General features: G+C 41.5%; 2 protein-coding genes across 6 annotated transcripts in view; one reads left to right on the top strand and one right to left on the bottom strand.

The window, feature by feature from the left end:
• Positions 1-6,515: 6,515 nt before the first annotated feature.
• Trmo (tRNA methyltransferase O) lies at positions 6,516-23,820 on the bottom strand. Of its 4 annotated transcripts, none has more exons than XM_003470716.5 (5): positions 23,704-23,820; positions 21,057-21,231; positions 18,161-18,318; positions 13,963-14,622; positions 6,516-8,642 (listed from the first exon to the last, which is right to left on the bottom strand). In XM_003470716.5, the coding sequence occupies exons 1-5, from the start codon at positions 23,777-23,779 to the stop codon at positions 8,362-8,364; spliced, it is 1,350 nt and encodes a 449-aa protein (XP_003470764.1). In that variant the 5' UTR covers positions 23,780-23,820; the 3' UTR covers positions 6,516-8,361. The 4 variants fall into 4 exon arrangements, with proteins under 4 accessions (XP_003470764.1, XP_063080948.1, XP_023421297.1 ...); XM_063224878.1 differs by lacking the exon at positions 23,704-23,820 and adding an exon at positions 23,345-23,574; XM_023565529.2 differs by lacking the exons at positions 18,161-18,318; positions 23,704-23,820 and adding an exon at positions 23,345-23,574.
• Positions 23,757-24,713, top strand: part of Anp32b (acidic nuclear phosphoprotein 32 family member B) — an 82,596-nt gene continuing 81,639 nt past the window's right edge. Inside the window, exon 1 of one of the 2 annotated variants that reach the window (XM_003470718.4) lies at positions 23,757-23,891. In XM_003470718.4, the coding sequence (XP_003470766.2) occupies positions 23,778-23,891 (114 nt within the window). In that variant the 5' untranslated portion in view covers positions 23,757-23,777. The remainder of the gene's footprint in view (positions 23,892-24,713) is intronic. The other variant, XM_063224916.1, reaches the window with a different exon arrangement.

Genomic DNA, 24,713 nt, shown 5'->3' with positions numbered 1-24,713 from the left:
TACTTTATTGCATTCTACTGTGTCACTTTATAATAATTTTCCTTTTACCTTCAAAAAAAAAAAAGAAAGAAAAGGGGCCAGGGATATAGCTCAGTGCAAGGTTCAATATTCATTAGTGAAAAAAATTAATTCACTGTAAAAAATGTCAGCATAAGCCACTTCAAATTTGTTAAACGGAAGGAATCCTAAATACTTATAGAAAAAACAATAGCTAAGCCATTGTTAAGTTTTCTCCTAATTTTCTCTTGTGCCTGGAAAAAAAGTCATTTTCTTCATGTAAAGGTAATTGCTATAAATAGTTAACTATGATAAGGAAAATAATTATAATTATAAACACGTATGCATTATAATGGCTATAAATGACCTGTTTATTTTTCAAATTGTTTCTCCTTACTCGGCTAGTAAACTTAATACAAAGTAAGTTATCTCTTGTTCTATTTAATGTCCTGATGCTTTAGTAATATTTGAAAGCTGTAAACATAAATACATTTGTCACTTGTATCATTAGATAGACCTATTTAGATACAAAAAAATAAAAGGATATCCATCTATTAATAAAAGGATTAATACATTAATCAGTATTTTATGTAAAACTACTAAAATATTTTATGCCCACATTACTAAAAGTTCTTTTTTTTTTTGTTCAGTCACATATTTATCTTTGTTTTTTGTGAGCCTTGCACGTTAGGCAAGCTTTATACCACTGAGCTATTTATTCTTTTGATAAATATTTTTAAGATATACAACACAGTATGATAATACAATACAGGTACACATTGTATATAATCAAATGAGGGTAATCAGCATTTCCATTTCCTCAAGTATCGCTCCTATGTGTAGGAACCTTCAAACCCTTCTCCTGTAAGGGCTAATAAATTATTGTGGACTGTAACTACCCTACTGTATTCCAGAACATGAGAACTCATTTCTTCTACAGAAATGTATTTGGTACACCTTATGCAAACTCTTCTTCCCTGCCAGCCCATGACCCTTCCTAGTGGCCACTCTTCTACTCTCTGCTTCTATGTGGTCAACTTTTTTAGCTTTTATAAATGCTTTTTTATTTTTTGTACTGGGAATCAAATTGGACCTTGCACTTGCAGGCATCGTTATCACTGAGCCCCTAGCTTTTACAAAAAATGAGAATATAAGGTATTTGTTTTTCTGTGCCTGGTTTGTTTCACTTCACATAATGTCCTCCACTTCCACCTACGTTGGTGCAAATGACAGGATTTCATCCTCTTTGTGGCTGAATAACATTCCACTTTGTATATACAGAAGGCTCCCTTTTTGTCACCAAAATATTCTTTAGCTCCACATCTGACCATTAGTGCTTAATAAATGTTAGCAATTGCGTATTGTTGCTCTTTCATGATTTCCACATTCCATCCTTCATCACTTAAGAATTTTTCATGCTAAACTCTACCATTAGATAAACTCCAGCCTTCCACTGCTCTTCTCAGGAGTGTGAGAGCTAGATATCTATCTAGAGTGGGCACAGCCAATCTCAAGCCCCAAGTGGTTCTTTCTTTGCAGAGTCAACAAGACCCAGCCATGGGGACACAAGGAAACCACCACCCACCCAAGCACATTGCCTGTAAGCCGACTACATGTGAACAGACAGCAAGCCAGCAGGTAGAGCTGATGAGTGAGGGGGTCCTGCAAGCACAGACCCATCCCCAAGTACAGAGTGGATGGTGGGCACAGCTTCGTGCACATTAGGCTCAGGAGCTCTCTGGTGGCTCAGCCCTCTGCCAGCAGTTCTCCTTGGAGCACAATGCTGTATCCTGTCTCTGGAGGCACACCTCACTGTGCCCTCAGGGGCAAGATTTCCAGACTCAGCCAGGTTACCTGCTTCAAACCAGCTCAGTCCTACAACCAACACATGAGTTCGGTGGTCTTTGGTTTTGTGATCCATGCTAATGCTCCAGGAAGAAGAAAAAAAGATTTTTATTTTATTTTTAAATTTTATTTTTTAGACCATGTCTTGCTACGTAGTTCAAGCAAGGCTTGAACTCACTATGTAGCTCAGACTGGCCTCCAACTCACGGTGCTCCTCCTGCTTCTGACTCCCAAATACTGGGATTACAGGCATGCACCACCAGGCCTGACCAAAGCAGAAGTGTCTTTTTTTATTTTGGTACCAGGGATCGAACTCACAACCTAGCACTTACCAGGCAGGTGCTTATGCCACTGAGCTAAATCCCTGGCCTCAGGGTCCAACCTTTATCATGTGTGATTTTCTATTTGTGTTTGAGGAAGAGGTGTTTTCTTCTGCTTTCAATCCTTTAGAAATGTGAAGAGCCATCACAGCTCTCAAGCAGCACAGAAACAGGCAGTGGCCACGGTTGGCCTCGGGAGCCTGCAGGACCCTCTTGCACAATGGTGCTCAGTTCCTGGTTCAGCTCCTGCATGCACAGCTAATCCAGAGCGTGGCTGAGACAACAAAGGAGACAACAGATTTAAAACTGCTTTGTAAACTGAAATCTACACTCATTACACATTGTTCAGTGTTTACCATGTAATTTTTTGTTTTTTTGAGACAGGGTCTCACTATGTAGTCCACGCCGGCCTTAAACTCACTATGGAACCCAGGTTGGCCTTGAAGTCATGGTAGTCCACCTGCCTCAGCCTCCCGAGTTCTAGCTTATAGGCATTTGCCAAAACACAAGGCTACCGTGTAATTTAAAAAATAAAAGTTAATAGAAAGTATTTTATGTATCTTGAATTAGTTGAAGAATTATATGTCTGAATAATCTGAACAGGATGCTAAGTTACCTTCAAGACGGAAGCGCGTGTGAACGATATTTTACACCGAACCCGCCTTTGGGGCAGCTCAGGGTAGACACAACTGACTCAGCTCCGACCAGCTCACACAGTGGGAGTTCAAATACCACATGGTGCTTTCCACCAAGAAGTAGAGAACGCAACATGTGCTTCTGCACCACAGACGCTTTTTGAGAAGCTTTTCTTTATGCTTGCTGGTCAGCCATAAGCACAGGCCTAAACCTTGAACCCTGTGTGAATCACACTTGCTGCAAACTACAAAGAAGAGTATTAGAATAGGTTCAATCCTGGAGAGACATTTTGGACTTACCTAGATTAAGGAACTTATTTTCAACAATAACATTCCTGTTGTATCTAACTAACCTTAAAACTTACAACTTGGGCCACGGATACAGCTCAGTGACACAGCATCTGCCTGGCAGGCATGAGGTCCTGAGTTCAATTCCTGGTATCTCCCTCTATCCAAAAAAACCTCTTATAACTTGCCTCTTCTCTATCACTTAATCTCACACTATGATAAACTGAATTTTCTTACAAAATAAGCACAGAGATTTTCCTACAATACCTGGCCTTGTTCAGCAAAGGAGAATGAAGAAGTGCTAAAGATCATCGCATGTGAGAAAAGCATTGGGGATATTAAACACTGGCCATGACGGGGTTTCTTAGCATGTATGTAATCTCAGAGAGAAAATCCAAGTAACAGAAGGCCATTGCCTTGGGCCTATGGCACAAGGTCTCTTAAATCTTAAGGTGGGAGTGCTTTGTGATACTGCCCTCAGCAAAACATCACGCAGCTTGCAAAAAGGAGTTGCTTAAAAAATATTTCTCTAATGAAAAAGAGGCTACCCATACATCGGATTTTAGGGATCTCTAGACCCCCCTAACGTCTACTCAGATAGCCACGTAAGCCAGAGGGGAGGGAGAGGTTATACAAATCCATGTTACTCACAGGACAACTCATTTCTCAGCAACACTGATGGAAGCTACATCAAGAAGAAACATTTCTTTTTTTTTTTTTTTTTTTTTTTTGTCTTTTTCCTTTTTATCGGTACCAGGGATCGAACTCACAACTGCCTGCTTGCAAGGCAGGCGCTTATGCCGCTGAGCTAAATCCCCAGCCCCAAGAAACATTTCTTTAGGAAAACATAATCAAAAGCTGCATTGAATTCATGTATTGAATGTAATAAAAGTCTTCCCATAAAAAGGGTCAAATGGCTTCTCCAAAAAGTCCTATCAGACATTTTTAAAGTATCTGTTATAGTCTTCTAGAGCAGGAAAATGAAGATCTGGCTTTGTCTTAGGAGACCAGCAAAACCTTTCACCAAAAGCAGCAGAAAAAAGTCATAAATATAGGCGTTTCAGTCATGACCACATAAACACCAAAAATCTGATTTATGATACAAATATTTATACTTTAGTTAATATGGCATAAACAAGCATAAATCAAAAACTGTTAGAAATAAAAGGACAGGGGGCTGGGAGATGTAGCTCCGTGGCCCAGTGCTTGCCTAGTATGCCCAAGGCCCTGAGTTCAATCCCCAATACGACCATCAAAAAAAGAAGTAAAAGGTCAAGAAATATGAGCTAGTAACTTTAAATGCTCTCAAAATTTAAATAAGGACATTGATATAATTATATGCCTTAATTATACCCAGAAACAAAAATATTTTTTAAAATTTTATTATTAGTGCATGTTTGCCATATTTAGGCAATTGGTACATGTACGTAACATGGTCTTCTTCCTCTCTCTTCCTCCTCACTCCTGGATCTATTTTTTAAAAGGAGGTATTAATATAGGCAAAATAAAACTACTACCTAAGTATATATAGCATTAAAACTACCAGGAAACACCTTCCCAAGCTTTATTCTTGCAAGGTCGCAGAGCTAGAGACAGAGTGTCACAACCTGCCCACCGCCACCCAGCTAGCACTTGGCAGCCCAAAGCAGCACTTGAAGCACTTTGAAGTTTCTGAGACCAAACCAGTGCTCTTCACGTTCTTCATCCTGCTTCTCAGGAAGTTCTGTGCAGATCTGATGGGAAAACTTTTCCTTTCCTTTATTGCTTTCCCTGATTTTTACTGAGTGGGCAGATTTTCACAAACATCACCCTGCTGGTCAAAGTGCCCTATGCTTTTGCATGTGGAAGTGCTGACCCTCAAGACAACAGAGCCAGCTGGGACCCGCATCTACGCTGGAGAAGGTAGCAAGGACAAGCAGAGAAGGAAGGGGATTCTGAGGCCAGAATGGCTGAGCTGAAATCCCAGATGCACGCTACCTAGCTGTGTGATCAGCTTCTGATCAATATATAGAAAAGCACAGTCCAGAGCCAAGGACAGGATAAACATTCAGTAGCTGGCACAGACTTTCATTAGTATTCAGTTCTTATTTGCCTTCTTTGGAATCCTCACCAAATGAATACTACCAAGAGGTTGATTCGTGTTTTTTATTTCATTTTCCTCTCTCCAAGGAAATGGGTCACAAACACATAGGCAGTGAATGTATGAAACATTGGTGCTCATTTATCTGGCTGTACATCTTTCCACATGCTGGATTAATCCATCCCAACCCTTAAATCAAGCTGCAATTTAAGAAAAAAATTTAGTAAATTCCACTCATCCTTCTAATCCCTTCCTATATGTGGCTGGCACGCTACAGCATTTCTTGTAGAAATTATTGTAGAAAGCTGGAGCTGTGCCAGGCACAAACTACCTGAACAACTCGGAATTTCAAGCTTTCATCCAAATTAGAGGGAAAAAACTGCCATCAAGGGCTCCCCCTACAGGCACTAAAATGCAAAGGCTGAAAATTAGGTAGCGGTTGTTTATGCCCAGGAGTTTCCTGCCCTTGTTCTTTTCAGAAAGTCTCCAACACAGGAATATGCTTGTTTCAGACTTGTGCTTTGGCCTGTTTCTCTTTCTGAGATGAAGGGTCACTAACTGGACACCCACATTTCCTCATTATAGGACACCTAAAGTATGCAGGTGTCCAGGGATCAAAGCTCACTGGGGATATTTAAAAGGACTTGAAGTTGGGAGGGGCCTGAGGTCATGTGATAGGAGAACAGAAGAAAATGGTGCTAGCCATGGTCTTGGATGAGCAATCTGCCTTATTTTGTGTAGCCCCACTAATGGGTGAATAGAAAGCAAATTTCATCACATATGAAGTAAGAACACTTTAATTATGAGCACTGTCTACAAAGAATGAATTTAGAAAGTGCTTACACCGGGAGCGCTGAGCAAGGAACTTACGAACTGGCAGGACACTGAGCCAGATTACATTAAGATCCCTTTTAGTTCTACAATCCTGAGAACATATAAAACAAATGAACAGTCCTGGGTCGGAAGGCTAGCCAGTATCCTCCCTGGAGTTATTCTACATTAAACATCAATATCTTGTGCTTCAAGCTGATTCACTTTCCAAATAATTTTCAAAGACATCAGAATCAAACTAGAGGACAGACCGCCAATGTCAACTTCTTGGCTTCAGTATAATACTACAGCTGTATAAGAGGTTATCCCCCGGGAAAAAAAGATGTCACCCCAAGAATAAGCTATGTGAGTGCTACAGTGGGTTTCTGCACTGTTTTTGTTACTGCCTGGAAATTTACACAGATGTTCTTTGTTTACTGAGTTTCAGCCCTGCAGCTAATCATTAAATGAATTTGGTCACTAAACATGGAATTGTATATAGTATGCCCAATATTCAAATCAAGGAATGGTCAAGGGAAATTTCAATTTGATGACTTTGTTTTTATTTGCATAACTCTGACATGCCCTACTATATGATAACATAAAGCTACAGCATTGTACAACACAATCAGCAAAAATTACAGTACTATATTAACAAAGTGTACTGTATACAAAAAGACACTGAAGTTCTGTAAAAAACATAAACAAATGGGTGGTAAATCTGAGCAATGGGTCGTGAGTCCAAACGATGCACCTGTCATTAAGCCCATATAGCTGTTAAACAGGCAGGTCATTAAACAAGGAATATCTGTAATTATTACAAATGAAGAAGCTTTTCAAAAAGCAAATTTAAGATACTTCCCCAAGAGCCATTCTTGGGGGTGCACACCTATGATCCCAGCACTTGGGAGGCTGAGGCAGGAGCTCTTGAGTTCAGGGCCAGCCTGGGCTGCATAGCAAAATCCTGTCTTTAAAAACAAACAAACAAATAAAAACAAAAAAAAAAAACCCTTGAAAAATGAACAGAAAAAATTTGCCAAGACATTTCAAGTAATATCAAGACAGGAGCTGCAAAGCAGTTTGGCTCAGGAGTCATTAGCCGCAAATGATTCTACACAGTACACAGGCAACACTTCAAAGCCATGATTAATCAGCTTTCAAGTTTATGATAGTGATTAGTTAAGTGTGCTTCATGTTAATAGTATCTAATCTGGTTACAGGTCAGTTATCTGGGGTCACCCTAAGGCAACATGGTCTTACACCTGCTTCTCACATGGTACAAGAACTGTGTACAGGCTTAATTACCATCTTTATCAAACTGTAATGTAATAATTTGCTTACGTATAACCTCCACAACCACGACTTGCAAGAAGAACCATATCCTGCTCATCTCATTTTAATCACCAAAATCTAATCCCTAGTGGGTTCTCAGTCACAAAACAAGAAATAAAACTAGTAATGACTTTCTTAAGCTTTTTGGGGGGGAGGATCATTTCTGACACAAGGACATCGAAAGAAAGCTCAGGAGTGCTTATTTTGGAATCAAAGTTAAATACATATATACATGTGTGTAACAAAGTCTCCAAAACAGAGTTTTAATTTCTAAAGATCATTATTACCATGTGTTTACTGTTAATTTCCTAAGGTATCATAACTCAGCTAGATTCAGAATAAAAATGGTTAGGCTCCCAACGGAAAACCAATGTTAAGTTGTTTGAGTTCTGTTCTGTTCTATTCTATTTTTATGCTGGGGACCAAATCCAGATCCTCACACATGTCACGCAAGCACTCTGCCATGAAGCTACAACCCCAAACCCAATGTAAATCACTGAAAAAGTCACCTCTAGATTCAAAGCCTCTGCTAGTATGCTCTCTGCCCAGCCAGGCGTGTTGGTGCCTACTTACAGTCCCAGTACTCCAGAGTCTGAGGCAGAAGGATGGCCGGGAGTTCAAGGCCAGCCTAGGCTACAGAGTAAGTCCAAAGCCAGTGTGAACTACATAGCAAGACCCTGTCTCAAACAAATGAATGACCTCTGCCTAATTTTATCAACTACAAAGAATCAGCTGTTCCAGAAATCATCAAGATCAGCATCACCTTTGAATTCTTCGTTACCAGGTCAAAAAGGATATGGTGATTACTCTGCATCTTTTATTTCCTAGTTAAATTCATTAAAATATATTTTTAAGAGCAGAAATATTTATTGAGAGAAAGAAAGCTTCTGTCTGAGACAGAAGAGGTCCTGAGTAAGTTGCCCTAAAATACATTTCTAAATAAGCATTTTGAACATCCCCAATCAATGCAGTGAAATTATACAATGGTGCTTCTTTCTACAAAAATGACACAAAACTAGCTAGAAGAAAAAATCCAGAGGCCAATGAGGCTGTTTCAAAGACACGACGGGGGCACCTGCAGACCCTCACGACTCTGAGGACCCACAGGCTCAGTTGCAGGCGCAGGCTCAGAGGCCGGCTTGATCTTGAGAACTTCGGCGAAGCCATCGCCAAACCAGCAGGTGATGTGCACTGTGTCCACAGTGAAGTAGAAGAGGCGGTCCTGGCAGAGCTTCCGCCGGTACACTGAGCGGGGGTCGGCAGACAGCACGGCCTCGATGGCACACTTGGCTTCCTCTGTTGACCGAAAATACCTGAAGGATGCGTGGCCAGCATCTGCAAGGAGAGGAACTCAGCTTCCATTTAAAATCACACAGGCTCGAGGTCATGACAGCGGGCTTTGACATGGACGAGGTCAGCTCTTACACATTACTAGGTGAGGTCTGGCAGTTTACCCAGTGTCTCTTTCACTGCTGTACACAGAATGTCACCTCCAAATGGCACTTACTGCCATTAAACTGTGTATCCTTAAATTCTTATTTTATCGAACAAAAAGAAATCACCCTAGTATTTTTCGTTAGTCTCCTAACTAGGAGAAAGGGCTTTCATTTTCTGTCAGCCAAAATGCTACTTTTTCTACATTCGCTGTACACTTTTTAAATACCTTCTCAAGGAAATAAATGCATGAGTCCCAATATTTTCCAAAAGTCACAAAAAAATAAACCAAACCCATTTATATCTAGAACCCTATTGTGGGGAAGGGAGGGCAAGTCAGATGTTTAGGTGTCACAACCCCACAATTACAACTCCAGGTCCCTAAGGAATGAAGACACGTGATATTTTCAGGAGAAAAGGAAAAAGACAGACACAGATAAAGTATTCAGTGGCATCATGAGGGAGTCTGCCACTCTGTTCCACCCAAATATAAGGAAATACATAGGTGCTTGCTCTGTCAAAGAACAAAACCTTTAATGTTTATATCACTCTTGTGTTTATTTATTTATGTCTTTCTGAGACAGGGTCTTGAACTGCAGTTCAGGCTGGCCTGGGGCTCACTTTGTAGCCCAGGCTGGTCTCGAACTTCATGTGCTACCATGCCCATCCCTAGACCTTTTTATTTATTTTTTATTTTGAGACAAAATCTTGCAAACGATTCTTTAGCCCATATAGCTTGCAAACGATTCTTTAGCCTCCCAACTGCTGGCATATTTATATCATTCTTAATCTATTTCATTTTTAAAAATACAGTATATATAAAACTTAAATAGCCAGGCATGGAGGCACACGCCTGTAATCCCAGCCCTCAGGAGGCTGCGCAGGAGGATTGCTGGAAGTTCGAGGCCAGTCTGGGCTACAAAGTGAGATGAAGACCAGCCTGAACTGCATGGCAAGACCCTGTCTCAAAAAGACCAATAAATAAATAAAATTAACTTTTAAAAGCCCTTAAATAAAAACAATGACTATGACTACAACATAACATATAACTAATTGAAGGCCAGTCCCCTCTGGAAAAGCACATAGACAATATTGTAAAAAAGTCATCCCCACTCAAAATATCACTTGGAGTAGTGTTGGGTCTTTATCTTTCGAGTGGAGCTGATTCTCATAAATAACCAAAAATCACTCCAGGCTATCGCCAGTTAGTTGGCAAATAAGGCCAGGAAGTGTATTTTTGATGAAAAAACAAGGCCCAATTATATGGCGACAGGATTCCTTTACTGACCAGCTCTTAAAGTGACTATAAAAGGCCAGTCAGTAGCGATTCATTGCAGGCCTGCCCAGCAGCACTCAGGCTGGACTCCCAGCCTCCGAGTGGCTGCTGAGACCCTGCACTCCATTTCCTGTCTGCTCGTCCTCCAGCTCAGCTGACATCTCTCCTCTATGCTCCTTCAAGAAGTCGTCCCACATTCCTGACCTTGCCCTAATCAGTATCTTTCCCACCCTTCAACATCCATTGCTTCTGCCCCAGCCTCCAGCCTCAAGCTCTGCTGACCTCAGTTCCCTCCTGGTTACCTGTTTACCTCTCCCAGGAGCTGAGTACCGTGCAGCCATCTCGCGGCTCTCAGCACTCTGAATTGCACTGCTTGCTACAGTAGGGCCCTGTCTTACATCACCCTGCACAATTCCTCTTCCAATTGTTTCCTTACCAATAAAGTGTGTTACACCTCAGACATACTGCACTGTAGACTGAGCAACTCTCCACGGTGGACAGCATTCAGCAGTCATAACAAGCCAAGGAAGAGAGACACAAAACGCCTACCTGGCTGCACTCCTTGGTCTCATTGAAAAAATCCTTTTCCAACTCACCTTCCTCCTCTCATCAACAGTATATATTGATAAAAAAAAAAACCTTTGAATATAAATTTTAAAGTCAAAGCTTTGCTGAAAAATAAAGTCTTACCAAGGCGCCAAACACATTCACTGGAAGAAAGATAGCCTCTTTAATACACAGTGCTGGAAAAACTGGCTCTGCACACGCCAAGATTAAAGTTGGACTCATATCTTTCACTATGCACTAAAATAAATTCGGAATGGATCAAAGATCTAAATATTAAAACAGAAACATTAAATCTACTGGAAGATAGAACAGGTAAAACTCCTAAAGACAAAGACTTTATTAACAAAACCCTGATTTCACAGGAACTATCACAAAGAATCAACAACTGGGATCCTCGACTTACTGAAAAGCTTTTGCACAGCAAGAGAAACCACCAACAGAGGGAACCACCACCCACAACGTGGAAGAAATGTTTGCCAGCTGTTCCTCGGATAAAAGATTAATATCAAGAACATAAAAAGAACTCAAAAACCTCAGTCCTCCCAGATTTAAAGACCCAATCCAAAAATGGGCATCTCTGATGAATACACACTTCTCAGATGAAAAAATACAAACAGCAAATTAATACATGAAAAAATGTTCAACATCACTGGTCATTCAAGAGATGCAAATTAAAACACTGAGTACTTTAAACCACCTTACCCTGGAAAGAATGGCTATTATCAAGAAATCAGGCAAGAACAAATGCTTGAGGGACTGTAGGGAAAAAAGAACCCTTCTCCACTGTTGGTAGGACTGTAGACTGGTGCAACTACTCTAGAAATCAGTGTGGAGATTCCTCAAAAAACTAGGATTGGAGATCTCATTTAACCCAGCTATTCCCCTTCTGAGTATCTTCCCAGAACAATTAAAAACATCATGCCACAACAATATATGTGCACCCATGTTTGTAAGTAGCACAATTTGTAATAGCAGATCTTGGAAACAACCTAAATGTCCATTGACTGAGGAATGAATAAAAAAGATGTGGTACTTTTACACAATGGAGTACTACTCAGCTAAAGATGGATAAACTTGAAACTTTTATAGGTAAATGGATACAACTTGAGACCATACTCATAAGTGAAATAAATCAGACACGCATGTGCAAACATCATATTGTCTCACTAATGTGAAAAGTTGAAAGAATATATGTCTCTATATATATTACACAATGTATACACCATTGTTACCCCCTAATTATTGTGTCTTGAAATTTCATTTTTTTCTCTTTAAAATAAAATAGATTCGAAAACAAAAACAATAAAAGAAGCCAGGCATGATGGTATGCACCTATAGTCCCAGCAGTTAGGAGGCTGAGGCAGGAGAATCATTTGCAAGTTCAAGACCAGCCTGGGCTACAAAGTGAAGCTCAAGGCCAGACCTGCATATTGAGACCCTGTCTCAAAAAGGATGAGAAAAGAAAGTAAGTAAGTTTTGGTAAAGAATGAGAAAGCACAGCCCTCAAATTGTACCACTGCTCCTACACCCAGGGCTGAGCACACTAAGCAGGTAGTGTCACAGTTGTAACTTTCCTGCTCTGGAAAGTTCCAGGCTGCACCGGGCCCAGGCTGGCACGGGGAAGGGGACTAACCCCAGCACCTGAACCCTGACAGGTGCTTGCCTCCACGCGGAGGAAGGGTGCTTCCTCCTCATTTGCAAAAGGCATGGGGGTGGGCTGGGCCTGCCAGAAAGATATGGGGAACCTCAGTTAATTGTGGCATTTGCCTCTGGCCCCAGTGTTTAGATCTCTTTTTCATTAAGAAGACTTCAGGTTGGAATGATAAATGTCAAACACTCTCTTATTCTCTGAATTCTCTCCTTTCTTTTAAAGTGGGAGAATTCTAATGTCTATGGTTGCTTATATCTTTCTTCTCTGGATATGAACGAAAGGCTTTGATGTATAATTAAAATTTCAGCCTGCCTTTGCCTGCCACTGAGGTTAGATACTCCAAAATCACTTGGCCAGCGGTCTGACACTAGATGGCTCCTGATCTTTGGGAATGCTGAAGTCAAGTTCCTCTGGCTTCCCTTTCCCCAGATAAAACTTCCGGTCCTTGAAATAGCCTGTAAATTCCCATGCCCTCCCTGCAGCCTCTGTGACTCAGCTCCAGCTCCTCCCGCTCTGCCTTTCTTCAGTCTGCTGCTATGCAACCTCACACACCACACCCCCTCTGTCTTGGGGTATGCACTGGCTGTCCCTCTAGATGCCATGTTGTTTTCCTGGACAGCTAGCTCAGTCTTTCCCTTCCTTAGCCTCCACTCATGTGTGTCCTCTTCTTCCCACCCACTTACAACTGCCAGCACCTGACAGTGCTCCACTCCTTAATACTTGGCTATAGCTCCTACTGCCTTTGAGTATTATACCATGCGGTTTTGTATGTTTTTCATGATAACTGCATGCATACTATGCTTTTAGTTTGTCTCTCTAAACACCGCATTAGAATGTGGGCTACATGAAGGCAGATTTTCTTTTTTAAGTCTGTTTTGCTCAGTTTTGCTAATATATTCCAAGGGGCTAGAACAGTGCCTGGTACCCAGGAGCAACTCAAAGAACACCTGCAGAATAAACAGATTTTCCTCTTTATATGGTTATGCTGCCTCTTAATCATGTAACATAAAAAACAGCTTTCTATCTTTCCAAGTCTAATGTCTCCTTAGCAACTGGCTGCTTCTTACTAGCATCACTGTTTGCACTTCTGACCAGCTCGTTCCTTCATTCTAGACTTCTGCTCAGGATCTGCTGCATGGTAGGGAAGCCAAATCACATGTGGTAAGAACCATGTGTTAAATGGGCTACAAAGGAAGGGCCCCATGGCCTAGCTCTACAGAACACACGTCTGTAGTGCTGGAACTTTGCAAGGCAAGCTCTGTGCGAACAAACTCTTCCCCTCCCTGTAGGCTCCCACAGTCCTCTGTGCCAGGGCTTACTGTCAGAATAAAACATTCCACTTCTGTAGTCTGGTAAGAAAACAGATGAGAAACTTAGTGCATCTAAGAACAGGACAAGCACCATTCAGCTTCTGAATGCTGTTCAAAAACTCTGAGAATACCCGTAACAGGAAGACAAGGGGCTATCAATCATGGCTGCTGCTAGAGGCAGCCACCACACTCTGAAAACACTGCACTGAACACCTAGAACTGTGCTGATCAAACCGCTGTTAAACAAACGTTATCATACATTAGCACTGCCCAAACACCAGCTAATATTCCTTATTTCTCATGCTGACAAATACTCCATACAACCTGACCTCAGAAACATCACTCCCAGGTAAATCTCACAATGAGTACAAGCTCATTTCTCACTCAGGATTAAGAAACCAAGGATACCTGACGCACCTCCTGAGCTGAGCTGCCAGAGGTCCATCTCTGCATGAGGAGTAAACCGGACTTGCAGAGGGGCCGTGGGCGCCTCTCTCACCCAGGCAGGTACAGTGCTGCCGGTCGTCCTGCTCCTGGCCTGGCAGGGATGAGGCGTGGGCTGCATCACCACGTTGTTTCCTTGCACACCTGGGGCTCCTGCGCCACTCCCTGGCCTCTCATCTGTATCCTCTTCTTGAGGGGCTGTCTCAAGGCCATGTGGACCCATCTGCTCTCCTGCCACATTCAAACTCTGGTGGCCTCTTGATTCCACACCAAGATCTGTTGTTCTCTCTCTGCACTTAGGCAAAGGTTGCTGGGTTTTCGCTGCATCATTGTGTTTCGGGTAGTTTTCTTCTAAAGCTCTGTCTTCAGAACAGATTCTGTCTTCAGATTTCTCCTTAATGCTTCGGTACAGCTGTGGTGCGTCGTATTCTGAAAGCTGTTGCTGGTCACAACTATTAGTCCTACCATCGGACTGGGACACAGTTTCGGGTTTAGGTTGGTTGTTCTGAGGATTAAAGCCCCCTAAAGGTTCCATCAAATTTTTTGGTGAGTCATAATCAGCTATGTAAGGCTTTATGTCTAGCACTGGTGTGCCATGTATCATGTCGATTCCAGACAGGTACACAGCTCCACCTAGAAGGCGAACAAAGTTTTCTTGAGAATATGCAACGTAAAGAGCAGTGTAAATAACAGGAAGATACAATTATACCCTACATTCCTCTCCCACAGCCCGCCTGTGCCTCACTGAGCTCATTCGCATTTTGTTCACACAGCAGACTCTATACAGCTACCGTCAACATAAGCTTTTCTTTCTAGCTGGAAACCATTCTTCTTTACCTGTCAAACTCCTACCTGCTTTTCAAAGAACACCTTCTCCAAGCTTTTCTGGCTCTTTCAGATGTAAGCAGTCCTTCTGAGTCTCAAAGAGCAGCCTGTATAAAAACTTCCACGAGAGCCTGCTTCGTGTGCAATGGCATGGCCTGCTTAGTCTCTGTCCCTACAGTAGGTGTGGGTGAAGTCCACTCATCTTTATCTTACTAGTGCCTCTAGTTGTCCAGGACGTGATACTCCTCAGTGTGTCACTGAAGGACCAACAAGAGTTTCCACTGAGGCAAAGAGACTCTAGGTGCTCCCTTGACTCCCACCTCCCGGTGTTCATGCCCTTGTGTAATCCCTTCTTTTAAATGCAACTTGCTTCCAGCCAGTGGAATGTGGTGAAAGAGTTGTCACATCCTCCAGTGACAAAGTTTTCACGTAAGACTCCTACTTGCCAGGGGACTCACTTGAGACTCTCCCAGCAATCTGAAGACATAAGCAGGCATGGTGTGAATGGCCATGTAGCACGGAACTACAAGCTACCTCTGGGAGACATGAGCAGCCTCTAGGAGTGGAAGGTGGGTCTCCAGCCAACACTAGCAAACAGCTGCGACCTCAGTCCTGCACCTACCAGGAAGTAGTGGTATAAAGTAAGTTTGGAAGTGGATTCTCTGATGAGCTCATTCTCCTGACCCAGAAAGATAGCAACATTCCAAACACATCATCAATGCGCACTGCTTAAACTGACGCATTTTTAGTAATTTATTGCACAGCAAGAGACATTCACCTAATTTAAACAAGTAATCACACAAATCACCATTGCTAAATATTAAGGACAGGTCTCATGTTGTCCCACTTGTACAGATTGTCCACTTCCTGCTACTGGCAGAGTCTACCAACATGATCCATAGGAAACTGGCCAACCAAGAACTGAAAACTTCATGTGGTCATATTTGATTCTGTCTCCATTTAAGAAAAACATTTAAAAAAAAGATATAAAAACATGACTAGTCAAAGACCCAGATTTCTAAAACATGAATGCTGTTAATGAGTCTGGAATTTCAGAAAGTTGATTTTGGACTTTATAAATGATACATTATACTTAACAACATCTGGAAGAGAACAAAAGGCACTGTAGTATATAGTTAAGAGTTTATGGGAAGACGTGTATCTTTGTGTGTGACTCCCCTGCTGTGATTTTTTCCTAACACATTAGTAATTTTTTGTCCTGTACTGAGGATTCAACTAGAGCACATTGAGCTACAACCCCATCTCTTTTTATTTTTACTTTGAGATGGAGTCTCACTAAGTTGCCCAGGCTGGCCTTGACCTTGATCATCCTGCCTCAGCCACCCACATACTAGAATCACAAGTATGCACTACCGTATCTTACCAGGTTTACTATAGTTTTTCTTGCTGACCTGTCTTCTGTTATATGGGTGTTGGCTATGATCCATTCCCATAGGCAGGAAAGGACTCCTTTTTCTATTCCCACATTACTTACAACTGATTCCTGTGTTCGTTCTTTTACCTTTTCTGATTTGACCTCTCCCAAGAGAATTTTATGTTCTTAGACCAAGGATTTTTATCTGATTTGGTCGCCACAGTATCTCTAGTACCTCGAACAATATCTGACACATGTTCAATGTTAGAAAATATGCACAGGTTGCATGAATAATAAAATCTTCCCGTACTGTTATATAATTTGATAAGCAGTCACACAATAATAAAACTCAAAGTGGATGGACCAGCTCCTGAATTTCCTGGTAAACCAGCTAAAATCTATTGAGTTGAGTAGAGTCCCATTATAGGAGTTTTGAATTCTACAAAAATAAAAAGCAAAATAACCACTCTCATCTCTTTAGTGCCCAATGTTCTGAAAGAGTACTCAAAGATTTTTGTCTTATAAGATCTCCTGAAAAAAACCCAAAGAAACAAAATAAAAATAACACCTCCTATGGAGTCAGAGAGGGAAGATCCTTCAAGTTAAAGTCAACTTGTAATCTACCTGCTGTTTCATCCTTTGCCTCTCTAATAAATACACTTACTGGGCCACAGTGATTCAAGAATGGAAGCTCTCTAACAATTTGTTTGCTACACAGGAACATGTAGTTAAAACTAGCTCGATAGTCTACACAGGCATTTTTACAAGCTAACGCATGCTCAGCTTCCCTCCCCACCGCTGCCATTCCCTATGTGCTGCACTACGAGGAATCCAATTTTTAAAAATCATTTTGTGTACACACATTCTAACTCTAAGAAAATTTGATGACTATTTCTTTTCTTAGAGCTTGTAGGAATTGAATCAAGAGCCTGTAGAGGGTGAGCAAGCGTTCTAAAACTGCATTACATCCCCAGCCCTTTTGTATTATTTATCTATTTTTGTGATACCAGAACTTGAATCCAAGACATCCACACCAAGTTAAATTCCTAGGCTTTTTTTTTTTTTTTTTAAACACAGGGTCTCGCTGAAGAGAAAAATAAGAAAGTTAAATTTTTATTTTTGAAGCCCTATGTCTGCCTGCAACTAGCTCTCCCCAGAGCAATTTGTTTTTAGTACCAAGTGCATATTTCCGTTATCTAACCAACTCCACCCTGAATCTGTATGTTACATCAACCAAGTGTCTCCATAACTCAGAGCATGAAGAGGGTTTGAAGTTGCCTATATAATTTTCCCTTAGGCCAATCAGTAATAAGGAGATATAACCAATCAATAACCACCAATACTCTGTTTCTGCACTTCCTGCTTATAAACCCCACATAAGCCCTGACTACCAGAGATCAGAACCTGTCACTTTAGAGATGGGTCTGTTGACATTAATAAACCTGCCTCCAAATCCTGGGTGATGTCTCTGTGTTTCTATTTGCCGCAGCATCACTAAGTGCTAAGATGCCCAAGTTAGGTTCAGACTTGCAATCCTGCCTCAGCCTCCACAGTGCTCAGATTATAGGCATGTCACTATGCTGGCGTTGGCTACTGACTTAACATCTATGAAAGCTGAGTTTTTAAAAAATAATCTAATGTTTTTTGCCTACATGAATGATAAACTGGACACCCTATGAGAGTTTACTTCTTAGGAGTTTTCAGCGCTAGCATTCTTTTTTTTTTTTTTTTTTTTTTGTCTTTTTCATTCTTATCGGTACCGGGAATCGAACTCACGACCGCCTGCTTGCAAGGCAGGTGCTTATGCCGCTGAGCTAAATCCCCAGCCCCAGTGCTAGCATTCTTTTAGTCTTCAGATGTTCCTCAATGTCTGGGCGTCCTCAAGAGTTAGCATCATGCTGTTTGCTAGCAGTGAACGTTCTGCTGAGTTCACAAGAAAAAAAACCATAAAAGTAAAATGAAATGAGTTACCTTCTACCTTTTCCAGCTTGGCCAAGGTCAGTCCTATTGCATTGGGGCGATGAGGGCTCCTTGTAGAAAACACTCCAGTCTTTGCACCATTCAGTCTAGGGGGCTGCACTTTTGCCTTATAGCTCAAATGACCATTTTTGTGAAAAACAAACAAAATCCTATAGAAAGTAAATCAAACTCTGAGTGAAAAGAGTATGTTATAATGCTTTAGGGGTGGGAAATGCCGTCCCTCACAAATAAAACAGAAGGAATGCTTTTAATGGAATTAATCAGACAGGGAAAAAATAATACCACTGCACTTCCTTGAGGGGAGAGAGACATCTTCACAGCCTTTGTATCTACAGCAATGACTGACACCCAGTCACCTGCCTGGGTGAACAGTGCTAAGTGCATGTTGTCTGCTGAGCAGTACACCATTTTTATACTTATGTCATGCAGTTTTGTTAACAATCTCAAGAAGTATGATTTACCCCTCTTTTTTAAGATAAGGAAAATGCAGCTCAGAAATATTAATAACTTGACCAGACATTCCTAAACAAGATACAAAATCAAGAAGCCAAAAATAATAACATTGAAATCATTAAATTTCTTATTACAAAATGTCCCCTAAGAAGAAATTCTGCTATACACAGTGGGTTAATATCTGTGGCATATAAATGACTACCACATAAATCACTCAGTAAAGCTGGTATGATAGCATTTGTCTGTAATTATAGCACTCTGAGAGGCTAGAGCAGGAGGATCAAAAACTCGAGCACAGCCTAGACAATTTAGCATCTCAGTGGGACTCTCTCAAAATTAAAAAGGGCTGGGAAGCTAGATGTGGTGGCACACACCTATAATCCCCGTGTTTGGGAGGTTGAGGCAGGAGGACAATCAGGAGTTCAAGGCCAGCCTGGGCTACATAGTTAATCCAAGGCCAGTCTGAACTGCAGAGCAAGACCACCTCTCAAAAAAAAGAGAGAGAGAGAAAGGGCTGGGAATGTAGCTCAGTACAAAGGCCCTGAGTTCAATCCCAAGTACCTGCCCCCCACACACACAAAACATACACAAAAACACTAAGTAAAAGACAATACAGTTCAACATAGGACACTAAGAAAGAACATGAATAGACAATTCATAAAAGAATTACAAATATCCAACAATCATATAAAAAGATGTTCAGCCTCATTAACAATTAAGAAATTAACCCAAAAAAACAAAAAACTTTTCAGACAAAAATGTAAAACATTAACAACACATTGTCTTGGAGAGGGTGTATATTACTGTATAAATTTGTTCATTTTAGAGGGTAATTTGGCTGTAGCTCTCTTCAAATTTATAAATATGCACACTGTCTGACCCAACATATTCACTTGTAATATTCTATCAATAAAATTACAAGTGCCCAAGGAAATCCATCACAGTCTATTCATAATAGCAAAATAGTGCTCCATTAGCAAGGATGTGGACAAATGATGGCACATCTGTGTTCTGCAATAATACATAGTTATTAAAGAAAAAGAAAAAAAAAGGCTGGCACGGTGGCACACACCTGTGAGTCTGCTATAATCCCAGTACTCTCGAGGCCAAGGCAGAATTGCCATGAGTTCAAGGTCAGCCTGGGCTACATAGTGAGACCTATTCTCCAAAAAACAAAAACAGTAAATCTGTATGTACAACCATGAAGGCTCTCCATGATGCACAGTGTTAAGAAAATATCTTCCGTTTTTAAAATCAAACATCCACTCTAAATGTGAGTATTTATGCTTCTATGTGTATTAAAAGGGGGAAAAAAAGAAAATAGGTTGGTATGAACTACATCAAACTGTTAACCATTATAACCTCTGAAGAGTGTTGAGGGGTAGGGATAAGAGGGAAGAAAAATAGGAAGGCTAAAGAAAAATCTTATATACTTCTGAACACATCTTTCATACAAACAATTTTGTTATTGTTGTTGTTGGTTTGTTTGGTTTTGTTTTTTGGTACCAGGGGCTGAACTCAAGACCTCACGCTTGCCAGGCAGGTGCTTATGCCACTGAGATAAATCCCTGGCCCACAAACAATGTTTTTAACTTACGTGACTCAACCAACATCATACAGACTAGGTTAAAACATCCATGCTTTTCTAACCTACGTTCTCAAATTAACATGAAAACCTATTGCATTTTTTTTTGGAAAAACCTATTTCAGAATAAAATCTCAAACTAATTTGAGGTCTCCACCAGTAAAATGAGACAAACTCAGACTGCTAATGTTGAGGGAGAGGAAAAATGGACGAGAATTCCATATCACAGTGAGTAGTATTTAGATTATCTAAGGTCTCTTGTCTTTTCAGAAGAATACACTTAATTCTTCATGAGTTGAGAGCATAAGTTTACAACCTTCTTCATAAAAGATCAGACAGTAAATATTTTAGGGCTTGAGACCATTCACTACTATAACTACTCAACTCTGCTACTGTGGCAGAGCTGCACAACAGCAGCCACACATCATACAGAAACAAATGTGCACCCTCAGACAATACATATTCAATAAGCATGGCTGTGGTCCCATAAAACAAATACAAAAGCACCCACTGCACAGTATCTGATCCACAAGCTACAGACTGAGGACTCTTCCTCTTGGGGCTGGCACACTAACCCATGGTCAGAATCAGGGAAGTCTACGTTTTCAGCTCAACAAATAGATTCCTCAAACTAGAAACAACAGCAAATGGAACATATCCCCTCAGTGCATGCACTCTTACCTGGAAGTGTTCAAATGACACACACAACCACATGCACAAGTGCATCATGAAAATTCAATGCAACAGACAGGATGAATGGCAGACTCCAAAGCAGGCTTTCACTGGGGTACTTTACTCTGAAGTAGGTCCTGGCCCAAAGTATCACTTCTAACTGCAAAAATAACTTACCAAACATGAGAAAACTGTTCTAAGCCCATCAAGGAATGTTCAGGATTATTAAAGATGCTCTTCCTAATCCTCAGACAGGCCCGAGAATGACTACAAATGGATGGCTGCCGTGGAGTTCCATTCTTGGCTGAGAAACAGGATTCCAAATAGCCTATCGGCTCAGTTAAAAGATTTCCTACAGAAGAACATTAGTAAGAAATCATTTGTCAAAAGGTCAAAGATGTAAGAAAACATGTTTTCTCTAATGTATTCATCTCAGTTTTAAATCTAGTAGGTATTATGTAACTATTAAAATTATTGGTTTATTCAGACCTGGGGGTCTCCCATTGTTGCCAGGGTGGCCTGAATCTCTTGGCCTCAGCTTCTGAATCGTAGTAAACACAAGGCATGCACCACTGTGCCCAAAACATTCTGAATTTACAGACAACTTTCCCCCCTGTATTTTATGAGGGATTAAGTTCTTTAAGGGGATGATATAATACGAACACTTGAACTCTTCTGAAACCTATTTCAATATTCTCTGTGCATTCCTTGGGAAAATAAATACCATGAAATATATATGCTTAATAATTTTCAAATGTAAGTGCTATGTGATGCAGGGACCTGGAGTACCTGTACAGACAAATTCTGATCCTCTTTCTCTTGCCTCATATCCTATAAAAACAATAATGATAACAACAAATCAGTAAGCCTACCAATTGATTAGCCCTATACTAAGAGCTTAGGGAACACAGAAAGAACAAATCAGTTCCTGCCCTCAAGGACTTCCAGACAGAGATGGGTAAGTAAATCCACAGTGAAGTGCCTTACAAAGGGACAGAGAGAAGCACAGGGCCAGAGTAGTATTGGCATGAGAACCAAACAGGAAGGGGGAGAAGCGGTTCCTCAGAGAAGCCTGGGAGGGTTCAGATTGGTGTCAGGAGATTAAACAAAACAAAACAAGTTAACATTTCAGGGCCACTATACTACTAGCTATGTCTTTGGGGGGAAACTACCTTGCCTCTTTGAATGTGTTTCCCTGTCTAGAAAACATGGAGCCAGGTACATGTCTATAATCCCAGAACAAGGGAGGCTGAGGCAGAAGGAGCACCATGAATTCAAGGCCAGCCTGTGCTACATAGTGAGTTCAAGGTCAGCCTATAACTATACAGTGAGATTCTGTCTGTCTCCCTCACCACCACAAGGATAGTAACACCTACTTTCAAAGTTATAAGAGGAAAGCACCTAATACAAAAGAAAGTACTCAAGCAGTAGTTTTTAAAGCGCTTGAAGGCATTTTCCTCCTTTTAGTAACATTACAACTATGTTACTGTGTTCTAAGAAAACACTTCACAAAGTTTTTATACACAAGGCTATATACAGGTCTCGCTCTGAAAGGTCAGGTTCTTTTCATCTAGGCCTGGTCTGTTAAATTACCTTTCTTATACTTTGTGTCCACACTGCTAGTTCCTCCCCTGACCAAATAACTACAACAATCCTGCATACTCCTAGAGTTCTTGAGTTATTCTCTGAACGAACTTTCTACCTTCTCCACTATTGACAAACTTCATGTTCTTAGCCTGGGATTCAAAGTTCTCTCCAATCTAAACCTGCCTCAAGCTCTGAAAGTCTGAGTCTCGGCTCCTGCTTTTCAACATATTGAACCTGTAATCTGGGACTGTGCAATGATTCTTTTTAAACGATTAGAACCTTTAACCAGGTAATAGCAACTTGTAGGAATTTTAAATTCAACAGAACATACACAAAAACTTTAGTTTCAAGAACTTTCATTGAGAACTATTAACTAGCAATTATATAAATGATAGGGCATTGGTTAACTACGTTAGAGCATACATCTAGAACAAAATAGCATATGCAGCCCCTTAAAGTTCATTGCCATGAAAAGATCTTAGTAAACAATTATTATTATTATTTTTTTAAACTGGGGATGCAACTCACAACCTTGCGCTTGCCAGGCAGGCGCTTGTGCCGCTGAAGTATACACCCGGCTAAAATACGTATTTTCAAATGTTATGAAACAGTACATTCTCTCGTTTTCCCATGTGTATACAATGAACAAAGTGTGGGCCACCTAAACATCAAGATATTACCAGTGGTTTTCTCTGGGTGACAGTAAGCTATTCTTATCTTTTTCCCCTTTGCTTCCTCTAGTTTCCAAAATTAATATATTTTGCTATCAAGAAAGATAAGACACCAAAAATATGCCTACTTTTCAATCTAAAAACCACTGCCTGTCCCCAAAATGTTCCTTTTCCCTCATTTCCCAAATCATAGGACGCGTCTCTTACAGCATTTAAAATTCCTAGCCAGCACGACGCCAGCTGTACGCATCCTATCTCCCCTACAGCAGAAAGAACGCTACGGAGAAAGGCCTCTGCACCGCACGTGTTGTGGCCACACAGCGCGTGTCGCCTGCCAAGAGCTTCAGACAGCTCAGTCTAGGTCTGCGAACAGGACGCGATGACGCCACCTCACTCGCCGGGACTATATCACGTGGTCACTGAAGCACGTGACCCGTGCTTTTGCCGTGAGGAGGACAACGTCGCACGTTAGTTCAAGATCTCGCCTTTCGCATTTCTCTCAGCCACAAAGTCAGCCGCCTGGGCCTACGCCTCTCCGGAGTGCGGCACCGCCGACTGACTGTTACCTGTCTCCAAGGTCGGCTTCACGCACCCGCACGGGGTCGCTGTCGGGTGACGCCCCGGCGGCTCCAAGCGTCGCATGGCTACCGGTCCCCGTGCGCACCCGTGCGTCAGGACTTCCGCTTCCGCCCTCCGGCCAGGCGCCTGCGCCTCGGACGCTCTGGCGGAGTGGCGCGGTTCCGCAGTGGGCGCGGTAAGTGGCGCCGCGGCTCCCCCTGAGGTCTCCGCTGGGGCTCCTGGGATCTCTGGGATGGGGTTCCCGCCCAGTCGTCGGCCTCTGCGGTCGAGGGTTCGGTTCCTGCGCTTTGTGAGGAGGCGCGTGCACGGGTGGAAATACAACACGCAAAAATGTCTCACGAATCAGCCATAAAGGACCTACGGGGCCCAATGAATGACATTGTGTTGTAAAAGGATGCGTATATGCAGTCACCGCACAACAAAAACACTGGATGTTAAATGTTTACAATTCTCTTGGGTGGTGGGAATAAGAGATGATTATACTCCTCTGTGTTCGGTTTTTTCTGTAGTAAATACGGTATTTTGTCAGGAAACAATCCGAAGTAAATCTATCTTCAAGTGTGATCGGTGTTTAGAGCCCCACACCAGGTTAGGGTTTTAAGAATGGGGACTGTTTCATGTACTAAGCACCGGAGCTGAAGCGAGGGCGAATTATGAGTCAGTATGAACGTTGAGAAATAAACTAGTCAATCGCATACAGGTCCACAGATTAAAAGGCTGATCAGCCACTGTTTCATGTCTGTTCATTATCACTGATTGGTAGGTCACTAGTAGAAAACTGCCAGTGAGAGACAGAAGTTAAATAGAAGATTATAAATTTTTTTAAAATGTGAACCGATTATATATTAATATCTTGACCGCTGGCAGATTTTTTTACGCGAAATTTGAAAAAAAAAAAAAAAAAACTGCCCTTGCTTTGCTTTTAGGAGGACCAGTTCTGTTCAGCCGGAGAAACAAGAATCGTTGGGTGACAAGGACACTTGTAAAACTGGGCGGA

The sequence above is a fragment of the Cavia porcellus genome, unplaced genomic scaffold (assembly GCF_034190915.1).
Source record: "Cavia porcellus strain 051 isolate PalLab524CR breed Dunkin Hartley unplaced genomic scaffold, mCavPor4.1 scaffold_1, whole genome shotgun sequence".
Lineage (NCBI taxonomy): Eukaryota > Metazoa > Chordata > Mammalia > Rodentia > Caviidae > Cavia > Cavia porcellus.
The sequence above is the reverse complement of the archived record's forward strand: the minus strand, read 5'-3'. Positions and strand labels throughout refer to the sequence as shown.

Coding starts and splice junctions, on each gene's coding strand:
- Trmo (XM_003470716.5), bottom strand. CDS start 23,779: ATGCGACGCTTGGAGCCGCCGGGGCGTCACCCGACAGCGACCCCGTGC. Junction 18,319..21,056: donor GAACAGTTTTCTCATGTTTG/GTAAGTTATTTT, acceptor TACTTTCTATAG/GATTTTGTTTGTTTTTCACA. Junction 8,643..13,962: donor CTGGCAGCTCAGCTCAGGAG/GTGCGTCAGGTA, acceptor CTCTCCTTGCAG/ATGCTGGCCACGCATCCTTC.